At 34.8% G+C, this 19,375-nt stretch overlaps 1 protein-coding gene across 3 annotated transcripts in view; it reads left to right on the top strand.

The window, feature by feature from the left end:
* LOC116463742 (death domain-containing protein 1-like) overlaps positions 1-19,375 on the top strand; it is a 62,234-nt gene that overhangs the window by 6,017 nt on the left and 36,842 nt on the right. For 2 of the 3 annotated variants that reach the window (XM_032146992.1, XM_032146993.1), the window contains 4 exons: positions 3,187-3,517; positions 6,352-6,531; positions 7,623-7,867; positions 17,819-17,983. In XM_032146992.1, coding sequence (XP_032002883.1) covers positions 3,187-3,517; positions 6,352-6,531; positions 7,623-7,867; positions 17,819-17,983 — 921 coding nt within the window. The remainder of the gene's footprint in view (positions 1-3,186; positions 3,518-6,351; positions 6,532-7,622; positions 7,868-17,818; positions 17,984-19,375) is intronic. The other variant, XM_032754177.1, reaches the window with a different exon arrangement.

Raw genomic sequence — 19,375 nt, 5'->3', positions numbered from 1 at the left:
GTATATTAAATATATAATATATAAATATATTTTGTATATTAAATATATAATATATAAATATATTTTATATATTAAATATATAATATATAAATATATTTTATATATAATTATAAATTATATTTATATATTACATAATATATAATTATATATATTATATAATATATATGTAACAATTTCTTTATCCACTTGATTGATGGGCATTTGGGCTGGTTTCATATTTTTGCAATTGTGAATTGTGCTGCTATAAACATAAGTATCCATGTATCTTTTTCACATAATGACTTCTTTTCCTCTGAGTAGATACCCAGTAGTGGGATTGCTGGATTGAATGGTACTTTTACTTTTAGTTCTTTAAGGATTCTCCACACTGTTTTCCATAATGGCTTTACTAGTTTACATTCCCACCTGCAGTGTAAAAGTGTTCCTTTTTTACCACATCCACATCAACATCTTTTTTGTTTGTTTGTTTTTTGATTATGGCCATTCTTGCAGGAGTAAGGTGGTATTGCACGGTGATTTTGATTTGCATTTCCCTGATAATTAGTGATGTTGAGCATTTTTTCATATGTTTGTTGACCATTTGTACATCTTCTTTTGATAATTGTTTATACATGTCGTTAGTTCACTTTTTGAGGGGATTGTTTGTTTTTTCTTGCGGATTTGTTTGAGTTCCTTATAGATCATGGATATTAGTCCTTTGTGGGATATATAGATTGAGAAGACTTTCTCCCACTCTGTGGGTAGTCTGTTTACTCTGCTGATTGTTTATTTTGCTGTGTAGAAGCTTTTTAGTTTAGTTAAGTCCTATACATTTTTGTTTTTGTTGCATTTGCTTTTGGGTTCTTGGTCATAAAGTCTTTGCTTAAGCCAATGTCTAGAAAGGTTTTTCTGATGTTATCTTTTTATTTTATTTTATTTTGAGACGGAGTCTTGCTCTTTCATCCAGGCTGGAGGGCAGTGGCACGATCTCAGCTCACTGCAATCTCCACCTCCCGGGTTGAAGCAATTATACTGTTTCAGTCTCCTAAGTAGCTGGGACTACAGGCGCCCGCCAGCACGCCAGCTAATTTTTACATCTTTAGTAGAGACGGGATTTCACCATATTATTCAGGCTGGTCTTGAATTCCTGACCTCAGGTGATCCTTCCGCTTCAGTCTCCCGAAGTGCTGAGATTACAGGCGTGAGCCACTGTGCTGGGCCTCTGATGTTATCTTCTAGAACTTTTTATGGTTTCAGGTCTGATTTAAGGCCTTGATACATCTTGGGTTGATTTTTGTATAAGGTGAGAAATGAGGATGCAGTTTCATTCTTCCACATGTAGCTTGCCAATTATCCCATCACCATTTGTTGAATAGGGTGTCCTTTCCCCAGTTTATGTTTTTGTATGCTTTGCTGAAGACCAGTTGGCTGTATGTATTTGGCTTTATTTCAGGGTTCTCTATTCTGTTCCATTGGTCTATTTGTATACCAGTGCCATGCCACATAACTCTATTTTAGTGTCTAGCCTAGATCTATTTGACGAGGGCTAGAGAGAATGGAACCATTTAAAAGTCTCCTTGTCCTATTTCATCTGTCAGTTGAGAAACATAACTCCTGGAAGAAAAGTGTATTCAGATGGTTTCCAAGGCACAGAGGAGAGTCATTCCTAAAGTTATACAATGCTGGGTCACTGTATCCTCTATTAAACAATGTTTCTCATTTTCTGAATTACTTTTATCACCATCACCAAAGAATACTCAAGCAGAACAATGTGCTGAGTCACTTTCTATTCCTTCTAACTATGAGTTTAGAATTATAAACATAAATCAATGACCCTCTCTGCAATTTCTACATATTTTTTGGATTTCTATGTTAAATTGTACTTTAAAATTCTATTTACCAGTAATTGAAAAACGTCTAAAATCTGATTATTCTAGAGCTGGACCTTTATGCTATGTTACATATAGATCCTCTTATTTCTCTTCAACATTGCCAGTATTTCAATCATTTCACTGGTATAAATGAGAAGTAGTAAAAAAAGAGGAACTCAAATTGATAATTTTAATGTAGAAAATCAGCATTTATTGAGTACACATCTTAGGCCAACACATTATTATAAGTTTAAATGTTTTATCACATTCAGTCTTCACACTGTTATGAATTAGATATTAGTTTCAATTTGCAATGAATAAAGTAACCAGCACTTTTGAACGATTTGAGGAATTATGGTATTATATTCAAGAGTTTGGACTTTCACATTAAAGATAAATGGAGCGAATTATCTGTTCTAAAACATACCATCTGTGGGATCTTTAAAAGAAAGCTAAATTATCTGAGCCTCAGTGTTTTTATCTGTAAAATAATTATGTTAGTAGCACCTGCCTGCTACAATAGTTGTGAGAATAGTGTGTAGCCTAAAAAATACTTAATAGAAAGCAGCAAAGTATTAGCTATTTTAATATTAATTATTAACATGTAAGGTCAAGTAAATAGTGACTGGTCTCAAATCTGAATTCAAATCTATGACTCTATAATCCTCGGCAAATTTGACGGTTAAAAAAGAGTAAAATAAATGATCAAAATAACATTTTGGATTAATTTTTTGGGGATTGTAAGTAATCTTTGCCTAATTACTATGACTAATAATGAATTTACAGTTCTTTTTTCTCTTTCTCGGCTTTTCTAAAAATATATAATAATCATCATCATTTGATCTAGTGTGTTTAGACAATTCCAATACTTCATATATGTTTACTCCCTCCCCTCACAATTGAGGAAATGAATATTCAAGTACTAGTACTGATTTTACCAAGAAACTTCAGCAATATTCAGCTTCTTATTGTGGAATGAATCAATTGCTTAAATAACAATAATAACAAAAGTAATTATAGCATATATATATATATATATATATATATATATATCTCACAACTATGGTGTACCAGACATAGCTCTAATTACTTAATATGTAATGGTTCATTTAATTAAATTCATACTCCCATAAGATAGGTATTATGTTATCACCATGTTACCATTGAGGAAACTGAGGCACAGAGAGGCTGAGGATCTTGCCCAAGATCACAGGGTTGATCAGAACTGGAATTCACACCAAGACAGTGTAGATCTAGAGTCTGTGCTTTTCTGCATTTAGCTGTAAAGTACATAAATCAAATAATTGGAAAAATGACATTCTTTTTCCCCTTCCAGGTATCTTGATGTGCTGAGTGATGAGACTGGCCCTCAAGTGTCTTGTTATATTACAGCACCATCATATGTTTTACAACAACTAGAATGCCGGATAGTAAATCACATGAGTTCTTTAATAGTGGGTGATAATGAAGAGTTAGTTAGCAACGTCATAACTATTGAATGCTCAGATAAGGAAAAGAGAGTTCCATTTCCAATAGGCATTGCAATTCCATTTACTGCACGTTACAGAGGAAATTACAGAGATATCATGGTGAAAGTGTGTGACATAAACCTTCAATCAAGTTACCTAAACCCAAATTCACTAGAAGGAATGAAGGGAGGTTATAAGGTTAGTAAATTCTTGGCTATATCTACATTTGCTGTTTGGCTTCTCTTTAAATATTACTCAGACTAATAGATTGTAGTGTAGATATAATTGCTCTACTAGTAATAAATGAAAGGATTTTTGGATTTGTGCCAGTGCTTTCACAATTTATTGCCATCCATAAAGATCAAAGAATGGAAATGATTAGCCAAAGTTAGGAATGGAGAGCTTGGGTCGATCACCTACCAAATGTTATTTTTTTCACCTAGGAAACAAAACCAAAATCATGGCTTAATTACTTTTGTGCTTTAGACTAACTTCAGACCAACATTTCTAATATGATGGACCCTTGTCTAAATTTAAGAATGTTAGAATCTCCAGATGATAGTAGCTTTAATTTTTATTATTTGTGAGTTGGGAAAATATATAAAAATTTAAAAATTTGTGTGTGTGTGTGTGTGTGTATGCCTTGAGATTGTCAGTAAGTCTAGAAATGAAATTTGGTCTATACATGGGAGAAAGTATATGTGGTAGTTAAGAAGTGGGCTGTGGAAGAAGATTGGTTAGGTTTGAAATACGGTTTCTACACTTTTTTGCTGTGTAAACTTGGGAAAATCAGGTAGCCTTGCTGTGACTCAGTTACTCCATCTGAGAGATAAACATGATAATAGTGTCTACCTGGTATGGTTGTAAGAATTAAATAGATAATAAACTTATGAAGAGAGACGGAAACCTATAAACACATGTTAGTTGTTAATAAATTATCATTTTCATGTCAGATTTTAATTGTAATAACTCTGAGGCTCTGTATGATCACAAATTCATATGCTGTGAAGAGAGAATATAACAACTATTAAATTTAGTATGGAGGCCAGGCATGGTGGCTTAGGCCTGTAATCCCAGCACTTTGGGAGGCCAAGGTGGGCGAATCACCTGAGGTCGGGAGTTTGAGACCAGCCTGACCAACATGGAGAAACCCTGTCTCTACTAAAAATACAAAATTAGCCGGGCTTGGTAGTGCATGTCTATAATCCCAGCTACTTGGGAGGCTGAGGCAGGAGAATCACTTGAACCCGGGAAGCGGAGGGTGCAGTGAGCCAAGATCGCACCCCTGCACTCCAGCCTGGGCAACAAGAGTGAAACTCTGTCTCAAAAAAATAAAAAAATAAAAATAATAAATTTAGTATGGAGTTTATGGAGACTAATATTTAAAGTTTTTCTTTGGGCCACTGAACTTATTTTTAAACAATTAAAATATTTATCTCTTTCAGCTTTATGTAAGTTGTCATTTGATGAGGCGGGCAGGGAATAAATGTAAAAAAATTCATGTATACATGGAATTATTTATTATATATTTATTTTGTGATTTTGATTTTTTTCTGGGTTTTAAATAAGGTTTTATAGTTGATTGTGAAATCTAAGCCTATTACATTTACTTACTCCAATTCCTGCAACTAATACATTTTATATTTAGTATCAGAAGTTTATAGGTATGATAGTCTAGTCAGCATTACCCTTGATTGGGGCTCTTAAATTTTGGCCAGTCTGTGTAACTATCACAATACAAGCAAAAACTGCTTGTAGCCCACTTGTCACAAAATGGGTTTGGAAGATGGTTAGTAAATGGATAATTAAAGCAAGAGAGAGAGAGAGAAAGAGAGGAAGAGAAAGAGAGAGAGAGAGGGAATCATTGTCTATCATAACAAATATAGGCATGAATTTTTCTATTTACAGTAAGAAAAAGATTTTAAACTCTGGATTACTTCCAAATTTTTATGTGGATCGTATGACATTTTAAAATTCTAATTATTTAAAAACCCTTTTGGCCTTTCAGTATCTATCAAATATGATTGAAGTGCACAGCAACCACCGTTGGTTTCTAGAAGATCTTTCTTTTTCACCTCTCACAATTTTCCCTCTGGCCAGTTAACAATATTCACCATGCCCTGAATTTTCCCAGAGACAGATTCATTCAGTGATATTGTGAAATCTCTTCCTTAGTCAGCTTTCAAATGGTAGACTATTTTCCATTGTGATTGTCCCTGAAATGTTTATTCGTGTATGTGAGCATGATTATCCACTCATGCTGGGGCAGAGCCCGGCTGCTGTTTGGGGAAGTATGAATAGACCAAATTACTTCTAAGTCTGCCTCCTCATTTTAAGCTTTGGTGATTATAGGAGAAGATCATTTTGTTTTCATTTATGTACGCAGTTCCCTTTTGTGCAATAAAAAACCTGAAGTATGTGTCTGTATGCATGCATTACAAATTTGAATGTCATTGTATAAAAAGAAACACAAATATCTTAGTCATTTGCTCCCACTGCACAGAGGAGAGGCAAAGAGAAAATGACTTTATTTGGGGAACCTAAGGTATTGTGAGCTATTAGAAGAAAGAATTTGCTGACTGCACAGGTGTTACAGTGTTTGAACAAACTACACAAATAATGGAATTCTAGTCCTTAGGATTCCCTAGAACAGTGTTGAATGTTTTGGATAAAGGTCAATATTTAAAATCGATTCTCGCTAATGGAGGCTAGAATTCTAGGAACAATCATATTTGTGAAAACACTGAAAATAATTGCCCATTATTCACACAATTTTGGGGGAAGATTTAATTTAAATTTAAGAAGTATGTCTATTTCTGTTTTTTATTGTGTAATCTAAATCTGAGAAACTCTTACCTATTTCTACTTAATCTCATAAAGTGACCATCCATTTTAGGTTATTGGAATCATTTTAAATTGTAGGTGATTAAATAAAGAGTGTATAGATTTTTTTGACAATCCATAGAGTCTATACAGCAAATATTTTTCAAATTGGTGCTATAGCTTATTTTAATGTTCTTTATTCTATACAGGGGACCTGTGCTTCAGTAAAAGTTTACAAATTGGGTATCTTTTCTGTTGTGTCTTGTTTAAAGAAAGAGTCGTTCACAGTAACAAAGAAAGGCCTCACTCTTAAGTCAAGCATGGATTCCCGAATATCCTTAAATTACCCTCCAGGAGTTTTCACCTCTCCAGTACTTGTGCAGTTAAAGGTAAACATATTAAAAATAGGTGAGTTCCTGCTCATAGATTTTGTGGGTCATCAAGCATGGTTCTAAATAACAAAGAAGGTACCAATGTTTAATACAACAATAAATGGATTATTTTCTTGTAGTTGTAATGGCCTAATATATAGTCATATCAGTGATAATGTAATGATTTTGAGCATATTAAATCTCATTAAAAATAAATCTTCTCTTTATTCGAAAGATTTTCCCAGTTAGTATTTTGTGTTGTGTTGTTTTGTTTATGACATTTATTGGGAAAATTTATGTTGCAGGGCTACGAAAGAATTGACAACAGACTTTGGAACATTCATATAATTCAAAGATTTTGATCAGAAAGGATGGCAAAAAAGAGGACAATCAATTAAAATATTTATTATAATAAATATTTGGTTATATTTAATTATGAAACAGCCATTTTCTGGGAGTAAGGATTTAATATATGCAAACACTATTTGCAAAGGGCATGTAAATGTATATTTTACAAGACTTATTTCCTCAAATAATATTCCCTGTTCATCTAGCCTCATTCCTCTCCCATGCTCTCCTCTCTATTTCTCCCAGTTGTTAATGTAAGTGGTAAGCGAAGAAGAACGATTAGGAGGAAAACATATAATAAATATCTTATTTATAGAAATTTTCCACGAACTTTGAAATGTTGGAATCATCTTAGCTATTTTTTATTTTTAACCATTCTTATGTGAAAAGAAACAAGTCATGTTTTTCTGGTTTCCAAAGATCACTCGATCTAACAATAGTTCTAATTAGAAATCATTATAAAACATCTATTTTGTTTTCTAGGTCATTTTGTTGCCTGCAATTAAGTCTGTTTCTTAGTTATTTATAACATAAGACAGGGAACCCAGATTTCAGAAAGACTTTGTAAAAAGGGCCCAAATACTGTGTTCTTTTATACATTATAAATATTTTATAAAATGCATTGTTGATTACAGCTAACAATGTATAGAGAAATGTATAAAACTATGATCCATAGAATTTTCAAAAAACTGGATTAGAAATGTACTAACAGTTTTCATCTTTTCTATTAAAATATAAGAAAAAATATATTTTTTGTTTAGATCCAACCAGTTGACCCAGCTCTGGTGGCACATTTAAAAGCACAGCAAGATACTTTCTACTCAGTCCAATCCACAAGCCCTCTGATTCACATTCAGCACCCATCAACTTATCCTTTTCAGAAGCCAGTCACTTTATTTTTACCTTGTTCTCCATACCTTGATAAAAGCAATCTTGGTTCTGAGATAGATCATAAAAGAAGAGCAAGTGCCACAATTAATAGGATCACACCTTCATATTTCAACCGGTGAGTAAGTTTCTAATATTGTAAACTGGCTTAATGTCAAACAAAGAAGCTTAGATGATTAAAACTTGCAGTCAAATGTATTTAAATTCTGTATTAAAATATTATGAAATATGCTTAATCTAGAAAGAAGATATTGTGGATCCACAAAAGGTAATAATTTTAGCTGTTATGGATCCCAAAATTCCTACAAGTATAAAGATAAACATGGAGACAATAAGAACTCTAGCAGAAATGCATGCTGGGGTGGCGCATTTTAAAAACTTCAATCTATTCAAAGCACTGGAAATTTAGTCAGCACAGGTAGGAGAAAGACATACCTTAGTCCAGAGGAATTATACTCAGTAAAAATAGCTAGATGCTGACAATCGAATCAGATATTATGCAAAGGGATCTTGTCTCTAGATTCAAGAAAGAGATTCAAATAGCTACCAAACTATAAAAGGTAGGTAAGAAAAAAACCAAAATCCTCCATGGTGTTTTAAGAAAAACAAATCAATACCAAGATTTCTAAAGAATATATATAAAAAAATTGTTCATTTTATTCACTATAATTAACATTTCTGAAAGCTTAGTGCTTTTTCCAATCTACTTCATTGTTTTACTATGCTTTATATAGTTGATCCTTAAACAATGCAGGGGGATTGGGGTGCCAACAACTAACAGTTGAAAATGTGTGTATAACTTTTGACTCCTCAAAAACTGAACTGCTTATAGCCTACGGTTGACCAGGAGAAACGCCTTACCAGTGATATAAACTGTCTATTAACACATATTTTGTAAGGTATATGTACTATATACTGCTTCTTATAATAAAATCAGCTAGAGAAAAGAAAATGTTATTAAGAAAATCATAAGGAAGAGAAAATATATTTACTATTCATTAAGTGGAAGTGGATAATCATAAAGGTTTTCATCCTTGTCATCTTCATGTTGAGTAGGCTGAGGAGGAGAAGGAAGAGGAGGGGTTGGTCTTGCTGTCTCAGGAGTGGCAGAGGAGCAAGAAAATCTGTGTACAAGCAGACCCACAGAATTCAAACCTATGTTGTTCAAGGGTCAACTGTATTTCTTCCTTTATTCCTTGAATTATTTAAGCATACTTATTTTTTGGTCTTTTTTAGATTATTCTATCATCTATCTATTAACATGATGTATAACACTATATCATCTATCTAGGAGCATAGTGTAATCCTGCAGAATTTCATACTGATTCTGTTCTGTGGCTCTTACCCTTAGACATTCATTTCAAAGTGTTGATTTTAATTTTTGATCAGATATAAATAACAGCTCATCTTCTCCCTTTTCCCCCAAGCTGAAGCAATTAATTTTGTGTGTGTGTGCTTCTTGACTACTTTCTTGAGCCAACAAGCAAAAGGGTTTTGGTTATTGCTACCAATAACCAAATAACCGGAGAGGGTTATGCCTCTCTCATGGCCAGTGATGCCCTTCTGAGATTCCAGCTTCATGACTTAGTTCAAGTTCCCTCCCTGTGCAGCTGGAGGTTGTATCTTATGTCTGGGAATAGATATTAAACTGTACCTCGAGCCCCTGGCATGTGTGCGTGGTTGGGGTTGAGAAGAAGAGGCTGATAGGGGAAGGAGCACCCACAGAATCAATTCCTCGAGTTCCCTAGGGAAGAAAGAGAATTCTTGCTTTTTAGATTCTTGAGTCCAGATGTAGGGGGGATTTCTTTTTCAGCTTTTGAGTTCATATAATTCTGTGTGTGTGTGTGTGTGCATGTGTGTGTGTGTGTTTATGTGACATTTTGTCCAGAATTCCTGTGGAGTGGGAAAATGGCTATTCGTCATCAGTTAAATTGGCCAAGTTGCTAGAATAAGCCACTTTTTTTTTTTGCCTTTGTACATAATCTGTCTTCTAGAAAATCTTTCTTCTGCCACATTTAACTGATATACTCTTGCCCATTCTATAAGTTCCAGTTCAACTTTCTTTTTCTGTCCAGATATCCTAAGCTCTCTAGGACGAATCAAGTGCTCTTTTTTTGTGCCAAATCCATCCTTTGTACACATCCCACATTCTACTGTAACAATAATATATATTCTCTTTTACATGTCATGATTTAGCACAATTGCAACATAGTAAGTGCTAAAAACATGAGGTAAATTAAATAAATTAGTGAGTAAACTCATGGAAATGTAAATTGTATTGCAAATTCATCTGCACTTTTTAACAATGTTAAATTGATATGTTGCAATGTGCTATGTTGTTAGTAGCCTCAGACATAGTAGGTGCATTTTTTTCCACCTAGTGGAGCATAAAACAAGCAAATGAGACTCCATCTCAACTGTTTATTTAACATTCTTTAATCAAAGAATGAAAGCCAGCTGGACATTTTCTATGGAAACAGAAACACAAAACGCAATCCATAGCCCAAGTAATGAAAAAGATAAAAACTACTCGAGGCCAAAGCATAGTCTGAATATTAAGAATGAAAGGTCTTTATTGTGTTATATTCCTTTATGTCTGAATGATTTCTAGGGAAAAGATGAGAATCATTTAATTATGAGCCAGAAAAGACTTCTCACAGCAGTAAATTGGGAAAATACTTTGTTAAACAGGAGCTTATTCCTTACTATGCAATCAATATTTTAGAGAGTTAGATAGGAAAATGGTTTTTGTCCATGAAAAACGACATTTCCTACACAATGCAATTGTTTTTAAGATTAAGTTGTTCAAATGTAATATACGATTTATACCCGAGAATATTTATAAAATATATGTAAGTCATACCACATAATGAAATGGACAACTGGTAAAGCTGATATCAAACAGTAAATTAATCATTATCAATAAAATTATGCATCTCCTTACTTGCCCCACTTCATTCCATCCCCTTTGTCCTCATGACAGTCATTCATCCCCACCAAATTTAACCACTATTCTGAAATTTTCAATCATTCCTTTGCTTTTATTTAATTCTCTGTTTGATCACATATATTTATATTTGTCCTGATACGTTTTCTTCTTCTTCTCTGGCAGCACTCTATAGATTAAAGTTGAGTCACTCTGGTTTGTTTGGGAGAGAGCACAGTTCACTAGGGGTCATCTTTGGAGACCACCTACCACATTTGCTATAAGATGCTAAAGTGAAAATGATTTTTTCCACTGCTTTGGAGATATTATGTCACTCTTTATTGCTGTTCTGAAGACTGCAGTGGATGTAATTTTCATAACTATATGGGTGATCTGCTTTATTTTCCTGCTGCTTTCAAGATCTTTTCTTTGCATTTGATGTTTTGCATCTATCTATGATGTGTCTAGATACAAATTTTAAACTTTTCTGAATACAATATATTGTGCTTCTTGAATAAGTGGATATATGCCTTTTCACATTTCTGAAAAGTTCTTATGTGCTTTCTAATCAAATGCTGGCACCTTTCCATTGTATGCACTGTCCTTCTGAGTTTCCAAATAGATGTATATATAACTACCTCTTTTTAAATTCCGTATTGTTTTACTTTCCTTGTGTTTCCCATCTCTATGTGCCACATTCTGTGCAATTTATTCACATTCCAGTTTGAAATGTCAAAAATAACGCATACCTTAAAAATGTACTTTTAATCTGTTATTTGAGTTTTGTTTTTAGACAATTTATTTTTTATTTCTTAAAGTTATATTTTCCCAGCTACTGGGGAGGCTGAGGTGGGAGCCCAGGAGATTGAGGCTGCAGTTAGCTGAGATCATGCCACTACACTCCAGCCTGGATGACAGAGTGAGACCCTGTCTAAAAAAAAAAAAATTCTACTTGGCCCTTATTTAAATCTCCCTAATTATCTTTAGAGTTTCTTCCTTCTTCCTGCCTGCTTATTTTTGGGATACTGTCCTTCATTAAACTTTTCATATATAGTTGTTTTCATCTTAAATCTGCTAATTCTAACATCTGAAGTCTTTGGGAGTGTTTATTTCTGTCATCCATGGTATTTAGCTTCTAATTTGTTTGAGAACTTTTGCTTGTGAGCATGCAGACATGGGGTTTCTTCAGGCATAATGGAGTTGCTTTCCTCAAGGTGGCATTTGTTCGCACCTCTGCTGAGAACCATCTGCTACTTACCTGGGGCTACATTAGCCTTCTTGAGAGTCTTGGTGAAGGTCTCAAGTTCACCTTTCCCACATGGCTGTGATCCCAAAGACTGACAGTGTCATGTTCTGCTCGCTTGATTATTGCTTACAGTCTGATGCTCCTGCATCTACATTACAGGAAAGGTGTTTGCCATCTTAGTAATCCCCTCATTCCTGCCTGGTTGCTCCCTTAGCTGCAACCCTGACTTCACACATTTTATTTGGAGAGGAGTTTGGAAAATTTCAAAAGAATTTGTATCAAAAAATTCTTTTAAAAGTATGCAAGCCAAAAAAATACGTATCCCAAAGCACATTTATCAAGATCTAGTTGTTTTACACTAGAGATTATTCCAAATTCGTTATTCTAAATTTGTTATCTATACTTCTGGATTTTGTGTATTAAATTTATAATGTTTTAGAGTCTACCTAAGAAGGAAATGATAATTTTATAGATAATAAAATCACACATACTACATTTTCCTTTGTGATTCTCAATGAGTCCTGTATTGTCAACACAGGCAAATCTCATTTAATAGAGTAAAATTGTTTCAGTGAAACATTGAAGTAAATGTTTACTGAGAAAATAAGATTTGTTTCATGTGTTAAACTTGGAGGTAGTGTACTTAGAAGTATTTTTAATTCATATATACTGTTTTCCTTAAGAAAATAAGGTTCCCTGTGAATTGGAATGCCAAGTGAGAAATAATTTAGTTTTTAAATAAAAAAGAAACTATCCTTGAAAAATTCCCAATAGTGTCTATTTCCCAGTTACAGAAACAAAATATTAAGGTGCATTGGAGCAGATTTTTTAATCTTGTGAAAAATCTTTTGAATATCGTTTATGTGGTATTTAGGCCATTTAACTGGGAAAGATGTAATTGTGCACTGTTAGGCTTGAGAAAATGCAGGCTGGAGGGTATATTGCTTTCCTTGCTAGATACCTTGTATTTTGGGAACTGTACTATAATTTCTGCAAATTGCCCTTTCTATCCATGCAGATGCAATGGGAGCTTCTATGTTCATTAATATCCCTACATATAATTAAACACTTGACCTACAAGAGGCTGATCATAATTCCCTGATGCCTAATAAAAAGGGTAATTTGGAGGGTAGCTCGTATCTTAGGATATAAAACTCAGGAGTTGTCAACAGCCATGATTTCTGCTGCTGGAAAAAAAATGATCATTAATAGTACTAGATAAAAAAGGAAAGATGCAGAGAAGTAATTAGATAAAGATGATGTTCCAATTCCAGACAGAGTTTTTATTTGAGACTCTCCACATTTGTCTGTTTGCCCCATTAACAATCAAGGATTACTATAATAATTGACTTATAACTAAGCAAAATGGATTTGGGTTTCTGTTACCTGTACCCCAAAGAGTCTTAGCCAATGCATCTACTTATCTGTATACTCCTTGGTATGTGAATCTTATCATCCCTAGGGATAGACAGGCAAATCTACAAAGTGAGCAGAACCTCCTGAGATGAAAGAGATTGAAGTCATCACTCCTTTTTTTTTTTTTTCTGAGGTACAACATTATTGAAATGTTTCTGTTGGGTTTAAGTGGATATTCTGCTCTCAGCTGGCAAGAAAATATAGCATAATAGAGAAAGAAATTTGAATGGATGACTAAATTTCATCCTAGGATGACCTAGGCTCATTTTTGTCCAGAAACTGAATAAAATATAAGACAGTTCTAGCACTGTGAAAATTTCTTTGAAAAAATTACTGTGTGGGCATGTTGGGGGCCAGGGTGCGTGGGTCCACTAAGGTACAGTGTCATTGGGAGCTCAAGCTCAGGGTGGAATGAGTGAATCACACATAGCATAACAGTGGAGAGAGAGTTTTCTTGTTTTTCCTCACCTTAAAAACTATTGCCGGAATAGTGGCACATGTAGGTAAATACACCAAATGAGGGCATTGCATCAGCTCATGGAGGATCTCCCATTTTCAATAGCAGTGAGGCAGCAACATCAGCAAAGCAAAAGAGAATGGGACCATACATGAAGACTGAGGACTACTTAGATTATGGAGGGTCTTTTTCTCTGTACAATAATTGTAACTGTGACACCTTGAACTGGGTAAAGCTCCAAGGGTAGATGGACCTACAGTCAGAATGTAGAGTCACATCAGGAGAGAACGTTTCTCTCAGCTGTGTGGTAGGCACTCAGGTCATTTGAATTGATATCCAACAATGATTACACCGATTACAAATGGTAAAATTAAGGTACACAGTTTGCCATAAAATATGTCAAATATTGACATAAATATGGCAATATTTATGACATAATATTAACATAAATATGACATGTTTTAAAATATGTCAAATATTTCACCACTTTAAAGACAAATAACAATCCATGTAGAAATAAAAACTACCAGAAATTTATCAATATATTATAATATTCGACTTCAGGCAATGTGGCTATGTGGACTTTCTTCTTCCCTTTACTTTTCCATTTTAAATGAATTTTATAATCAACATGAATAACTTAAAGTGGGAAAATATTTGAAGTTTTTTGAATACAGCACACTATTTAAAATTGATACTTTAATGACTATACTTTTCTGAGAAAAAGTTAACCTCAAAACATTGGCGACATTCATGTTTAAAGATCTATGCATCATGAATATCACAAAGAAAATACCCTGAGAGTAAAATACAATATAGAATGAGAATTTTGATGGTTTGAATGTTTGTCAAATTCTGTATCATATATTTTTTTTTTCCACAGATACAGTAGCATGACATTTTAATCAGTAGCCTCAGAGAGATTAGTACTGTCTGGGTGAGTCCCAAGCAAAATTGGTCATTTTAAAATAAACACATTTAAAAAATAAATCTTTACTATTTTTGGAACTATCACTGTGTTAGCATGTTGCCTTTTATGGAGTTTGATCAAGTGCTATTCACTGTCAGACAATACTAGTTGTCAAACTTTGCTAATAGCATATATTAAGGAAATAGTTTAGTTGCAGAGCTGTTACCAGCTGAGAAACACAAGTATACGACCAGATTATTTAATTTGAATGTGGACTGTGCCTATTAAAGGTTAAGTTTAATCTTTATATCATTAAGGACTCTTTTGATTTAAGTGACAGGAAAGCCAATCCAAAGTGTTTAAGCAAAAAAGAATTTTTGATATATGTAAATTAAAAATCTGAGGATGTATCTATCTATATATTTATTCCTCAACCAGGAAGAACCTAGTCTCTCTTCTTCATCTCTATCTGCTTTCCTCTGTGCCAATTCCATTCTCTGGCATGTTTGTTCCTCATTCTGGCAACATAGCTACATCTTTATAAGTCCAAATTCAATGGAAAAGAGGAAGCCTTTTCCCTATGAATATGCATAAAAGCCCAGGGCCTGATTCTCACTCCAGATCTGTCACAAACCCATCACTGAATGGATCACTGGAACCAGAAGACAGATATAGCGCAGAGTAGCCTGGGTTATGGCATGATAGCAAAACTCTCAAATCCCAAGGGCTTAAATGACAATCTTTGCATCTGTCATGGCCATCAAAGGTAGGCTGCTTCTTGGTCATCCTCATTCTAGATAGAACAGCCACTGTTCGGTTGCTATCAAAGTGGCAGAAGAAAGAACTTTGGATAGACCCATATTAGCAATGAAGTGCTTGGCCTCAAAGTGACACATATTTTTTTCATTTACATCATTTACTGGAACTAGTCACTTGGCCCCACTCAACCACAGAGGCCAGGAAGTGTTACCCTGTCATGTATTCAGATCAGGGTGAAATTGGATATTCTGGTGAGCAGCATTAATGAATGACCAATGCACTATTTGGTTTAGGTTATATACCCAGTGGTCCTGGGAGTAGGGACAGCCCCACTACCCTTGGGAGCCTGTCGGTCTTCAGAGATAATTTAGGTTTTTGACAGAAAAAAAAGTGAATGAATGCTATCAGAAAAAAATTACATTGAAGTCAATTTCTAGTAAATGACCAATATTCTGGATTCAGTAAGAGTGTAACTTCTTGTGTGAATAAATTATTAACTTCCAAGGGTTACAGAATTTACCATATCTGTGGTTATAACCCAACAGCAAAAAAGTAAATGCTATTTTCCCCCTAAGCTCCTAATTTTAATCTAGCTGATCCCGTGAAGTAACCAATACAGAGTAAGAAGTTTTCAGAGTAGACATTTTAAATCAAGTTCAGTTTCTAATCTGAATCTATGGGTCATAGGACAGGTCAACCTGTGAAAGTAAGTTGGTTTTTAAGCCTGTAACTCTAGTTCACTTCACAAATGAAGATATGAAATTCACATTCTGGTCTCCATTCATATACCATGGCTCTGTTTCTTTGTGGAGTGTAGGTAGCATCATTAGACTAAGTATTTTTCCCCAAAGATGTTTCAATATCAGGGACTTTTCTTCCTTTAGTTGTAGGGAACAGATGTTCACCTAAACGAATTCAAGAAAAGAGTTTATTGTGAGGCTACAATAGTGAACCTCTGCTTTCTCCATCTCTAGGACTATATGGCTCCTCTTCTCTTGATTTTTCTCCATTTCTCTCTTAGCATCTATTTTGCCTTTCTGAATAATGTTTCTGCTTATTAATTTTTATTGACCAAGGTACACAGAAACAGGACTGTGACAAGTTACAGTCCATGGGCCACTTAGTCAAATTCCAAAGAAAGAGAATCAAATTGGCTGGCTGTTGGAAATTGGTATACTGTTAGTCACATGAACTGTGGTTGGGGAAAAATATCACATGGTACATACAGCCAATTTCTTCAGAGCCTTTGGGTGGGGCAGGCTACACAAGAAGGAAAATTGTAGAAGAAAGCAAATTAGCTGTGTCTACAGTAGAAAGTAGGGTTAGAATATTAATACTACTTATGCTCACTACAATTATAAGTGCTTTACAAATATTAATTCCTTTAATCCCATGATGTTGGTACTTGTGTTAGTCCATTTTCATGCCACTGATAAAGACATACCCAAGACTGGATAATTTATAAAGAAAAAGAGGTTTAATGGACTCACAGTTCCACGTGGCTGGAGAAACCTCACAATCCTGGTGGAAGGTGAAAGGCATGTCTTACATGGCAGAAGGCAAGAGAGGATGAGAGCCAAGCGAAAGGAGAGACCCCTTATAAAACCATCATATCTCATGAGACTTATCCACTACCACGAGAACAGTATGGGGGGAAACTGCCCCCATGATTCAATGATCTACCAGGTCCCTCTCACAACACGTGGGAATTATGGAAGCTACAGTTCAAAATGAGATTTGGATGGGGGCACAGCCAAACCATATCAGTACTATTATGATTATCATATGACAGGTAAGAAAACAGATTCAGAGAAATCAAATAATTTGCCCATGGTCATACAGTTCATAAGAGGCAGAGTCACCCAGGCTTTGAAACTGGGCAGTTTTGCTCCTGGGTTTGTGCTCTTCCCTTTTTTGCTATACAACCACTCTGCTATTCTAGAGCATCTGGGTTTACATCAGTGAGTTTATTAATGTTTTTGGGTACTCTCTTAAATCTATTTTGCCAGTTGTAAAAAGCTTGTCATTCTCCAGAGCTCATCTCAAATATTAGCATTTTCACTTTGCAAGCTTCCCGAACCTCTTGCTTCTGCTCCTAAACCACCCTGTATGTTTCTTAATTATCACAAAGGTCATCTTGTGCTGTAATCAGATACTACTGTGTTACTACGTGCTTCTGTAGGACAAGGGTTATATAGTTTGATCTCTGTATTCCTGGTGCAAAGCATAATTCCTGGCACATAGTATGTACTTAATGAATTGTTATTAGATCATTCACAATGAAAGAATGCATGCATTAAATAAGATTTATACCACGTAAATTGTACCAATATCTCTTCTGTTACCATTATATAGGACAAAAAGTACCTCCGTAAGAAAACCTGGGAAAAATGCCAGTGAATGTTTGAAATTACTGGGATTCAGAAGCCAAGACAGTGGTTGGTGTGGGCTTGATGATGTTGTTGTGAAAACCATACAGAGCGGCTTGGTATCAGTTGAATTGTATGAACATTTGGAGAGGTAATACAATCAAAAACAATCAAAGTTGATGATACTCTTTCTTGATGGTCATAATTGGTGTTTATAGAAATGGAATAGTAAGATTAAATTTTTATTCTTCAAATAGAAATATTAACCATTCTTTAAAGGATACTTAAAATGCAAACCAGAATTGACATGGATATGCTATCTGTAATTTCATTTATGATAGTTAAACAAGTACTTTTGGAAAGCACTCGTAACTACAGGTTTCTGCTAACTCCAAAATAGTTTTAAAATAGCACCTTCATTTCTGAAATACCATGGAGATAGTAATTAACTGTTCATATTATGCATAGCTCATAACTATGTATAGACAAGCGGAATTTGTTACTTCAGTGCCCTCATTTTGCTTTCTCATTTCCATGTTTTCTAGACAGCCCAATATGAGAAGAATTTTAGACAGATTTAAGGTTCATTAAGAGTAGCCACTCATAGAGACAGGTGATCATATATCTAAAGATAGCTTTTGTTTCATAATGGGAAGTTTTACATTTATGATTGTCTTGAATCCGGTTTCCTAGGAATAGATTCTGAGATGAAAAGCAAGTGATTTATTGAAAGAGAGCTCTTGGGTGAATCCTGTAGGGCAAAGAGGAAGATGGAAAAAACGATGGTTTCAGATGAAGTATTTCTGTAGCCTGACACCCTCTAGGGAGCTCTGCAGTGCGAGTACCAAGGCGGCTGGCCTTACATTCCTACATTGGTCAGTCCTTGTCTATGGATGTAGGGCTGCTCTGGGTGAGGGCCTTTTTTAGGCCGAATCACTGAAGAAGAATTTGAGAATGGGTAGCCCAGTCCAGGGAAAGAGGTCTGTATTAGTTTGTTAAGCATGCTCTAACAATGTATGACACACTGGTGGCTTAAACAACAGAAACTTATTGTTTCAGAGTTCTGGAGTCCAGAAGTACAAAATCAAGGTGCTAGCAGGGTTTGTTCCTTCCAAGGGCTGTGAGGGAAGCATCTGCCCAGGCCTCTCTTCTTGGTTTGTAGATGGCCATCTTCATGGTCTCAGGGTGTTTTCTCTGTGTGCATCTCTATGTGTTGAAATTTCCCTCTTTTATGACATCAGTCATACTGGATTAGAGAAGACCCTAATGACCTCACCTTAACCTGATTACTTCTGTAAAGTCCCTATCTCCAAATAAGGTCCCATTCTGAGGTACTAGGGGATAGTACTTCAACATATGAATGTGTATGTATGCGGGGAGGGTGAGACACAATGCAATTCCTACCAAGGTCCGTCCTAACAATCCTTCCCACCTACACAGAGATGCATATTTTAATCCCCATTTAATTATGGTATATATTCTGCATCCTATGGAAAGTCAATAAATTATTGTGCTCATCTTTCTCTTCTATATTTTAAGTATG

This window comes from Hylobates moloch, unplaced genomic scaffold (genome assembly GCF_009828535.3).
Source record: "Hylobates moloch isolate HMO894 unplaced genomic scaffold, HMol_V3 SCAFFOLD_56, whole genome shotgun sequence".
Classification (NCBI taxonomy): domain Eukaryota; kingdom Metazoa; phylum Chordata; class Mammalia; order Primates; family Hylobatidae; genus Hylobates; species Hylobates moloch.
This window is presented reverse-complemented; position numbering and strand designations above follow the sequence as displayed.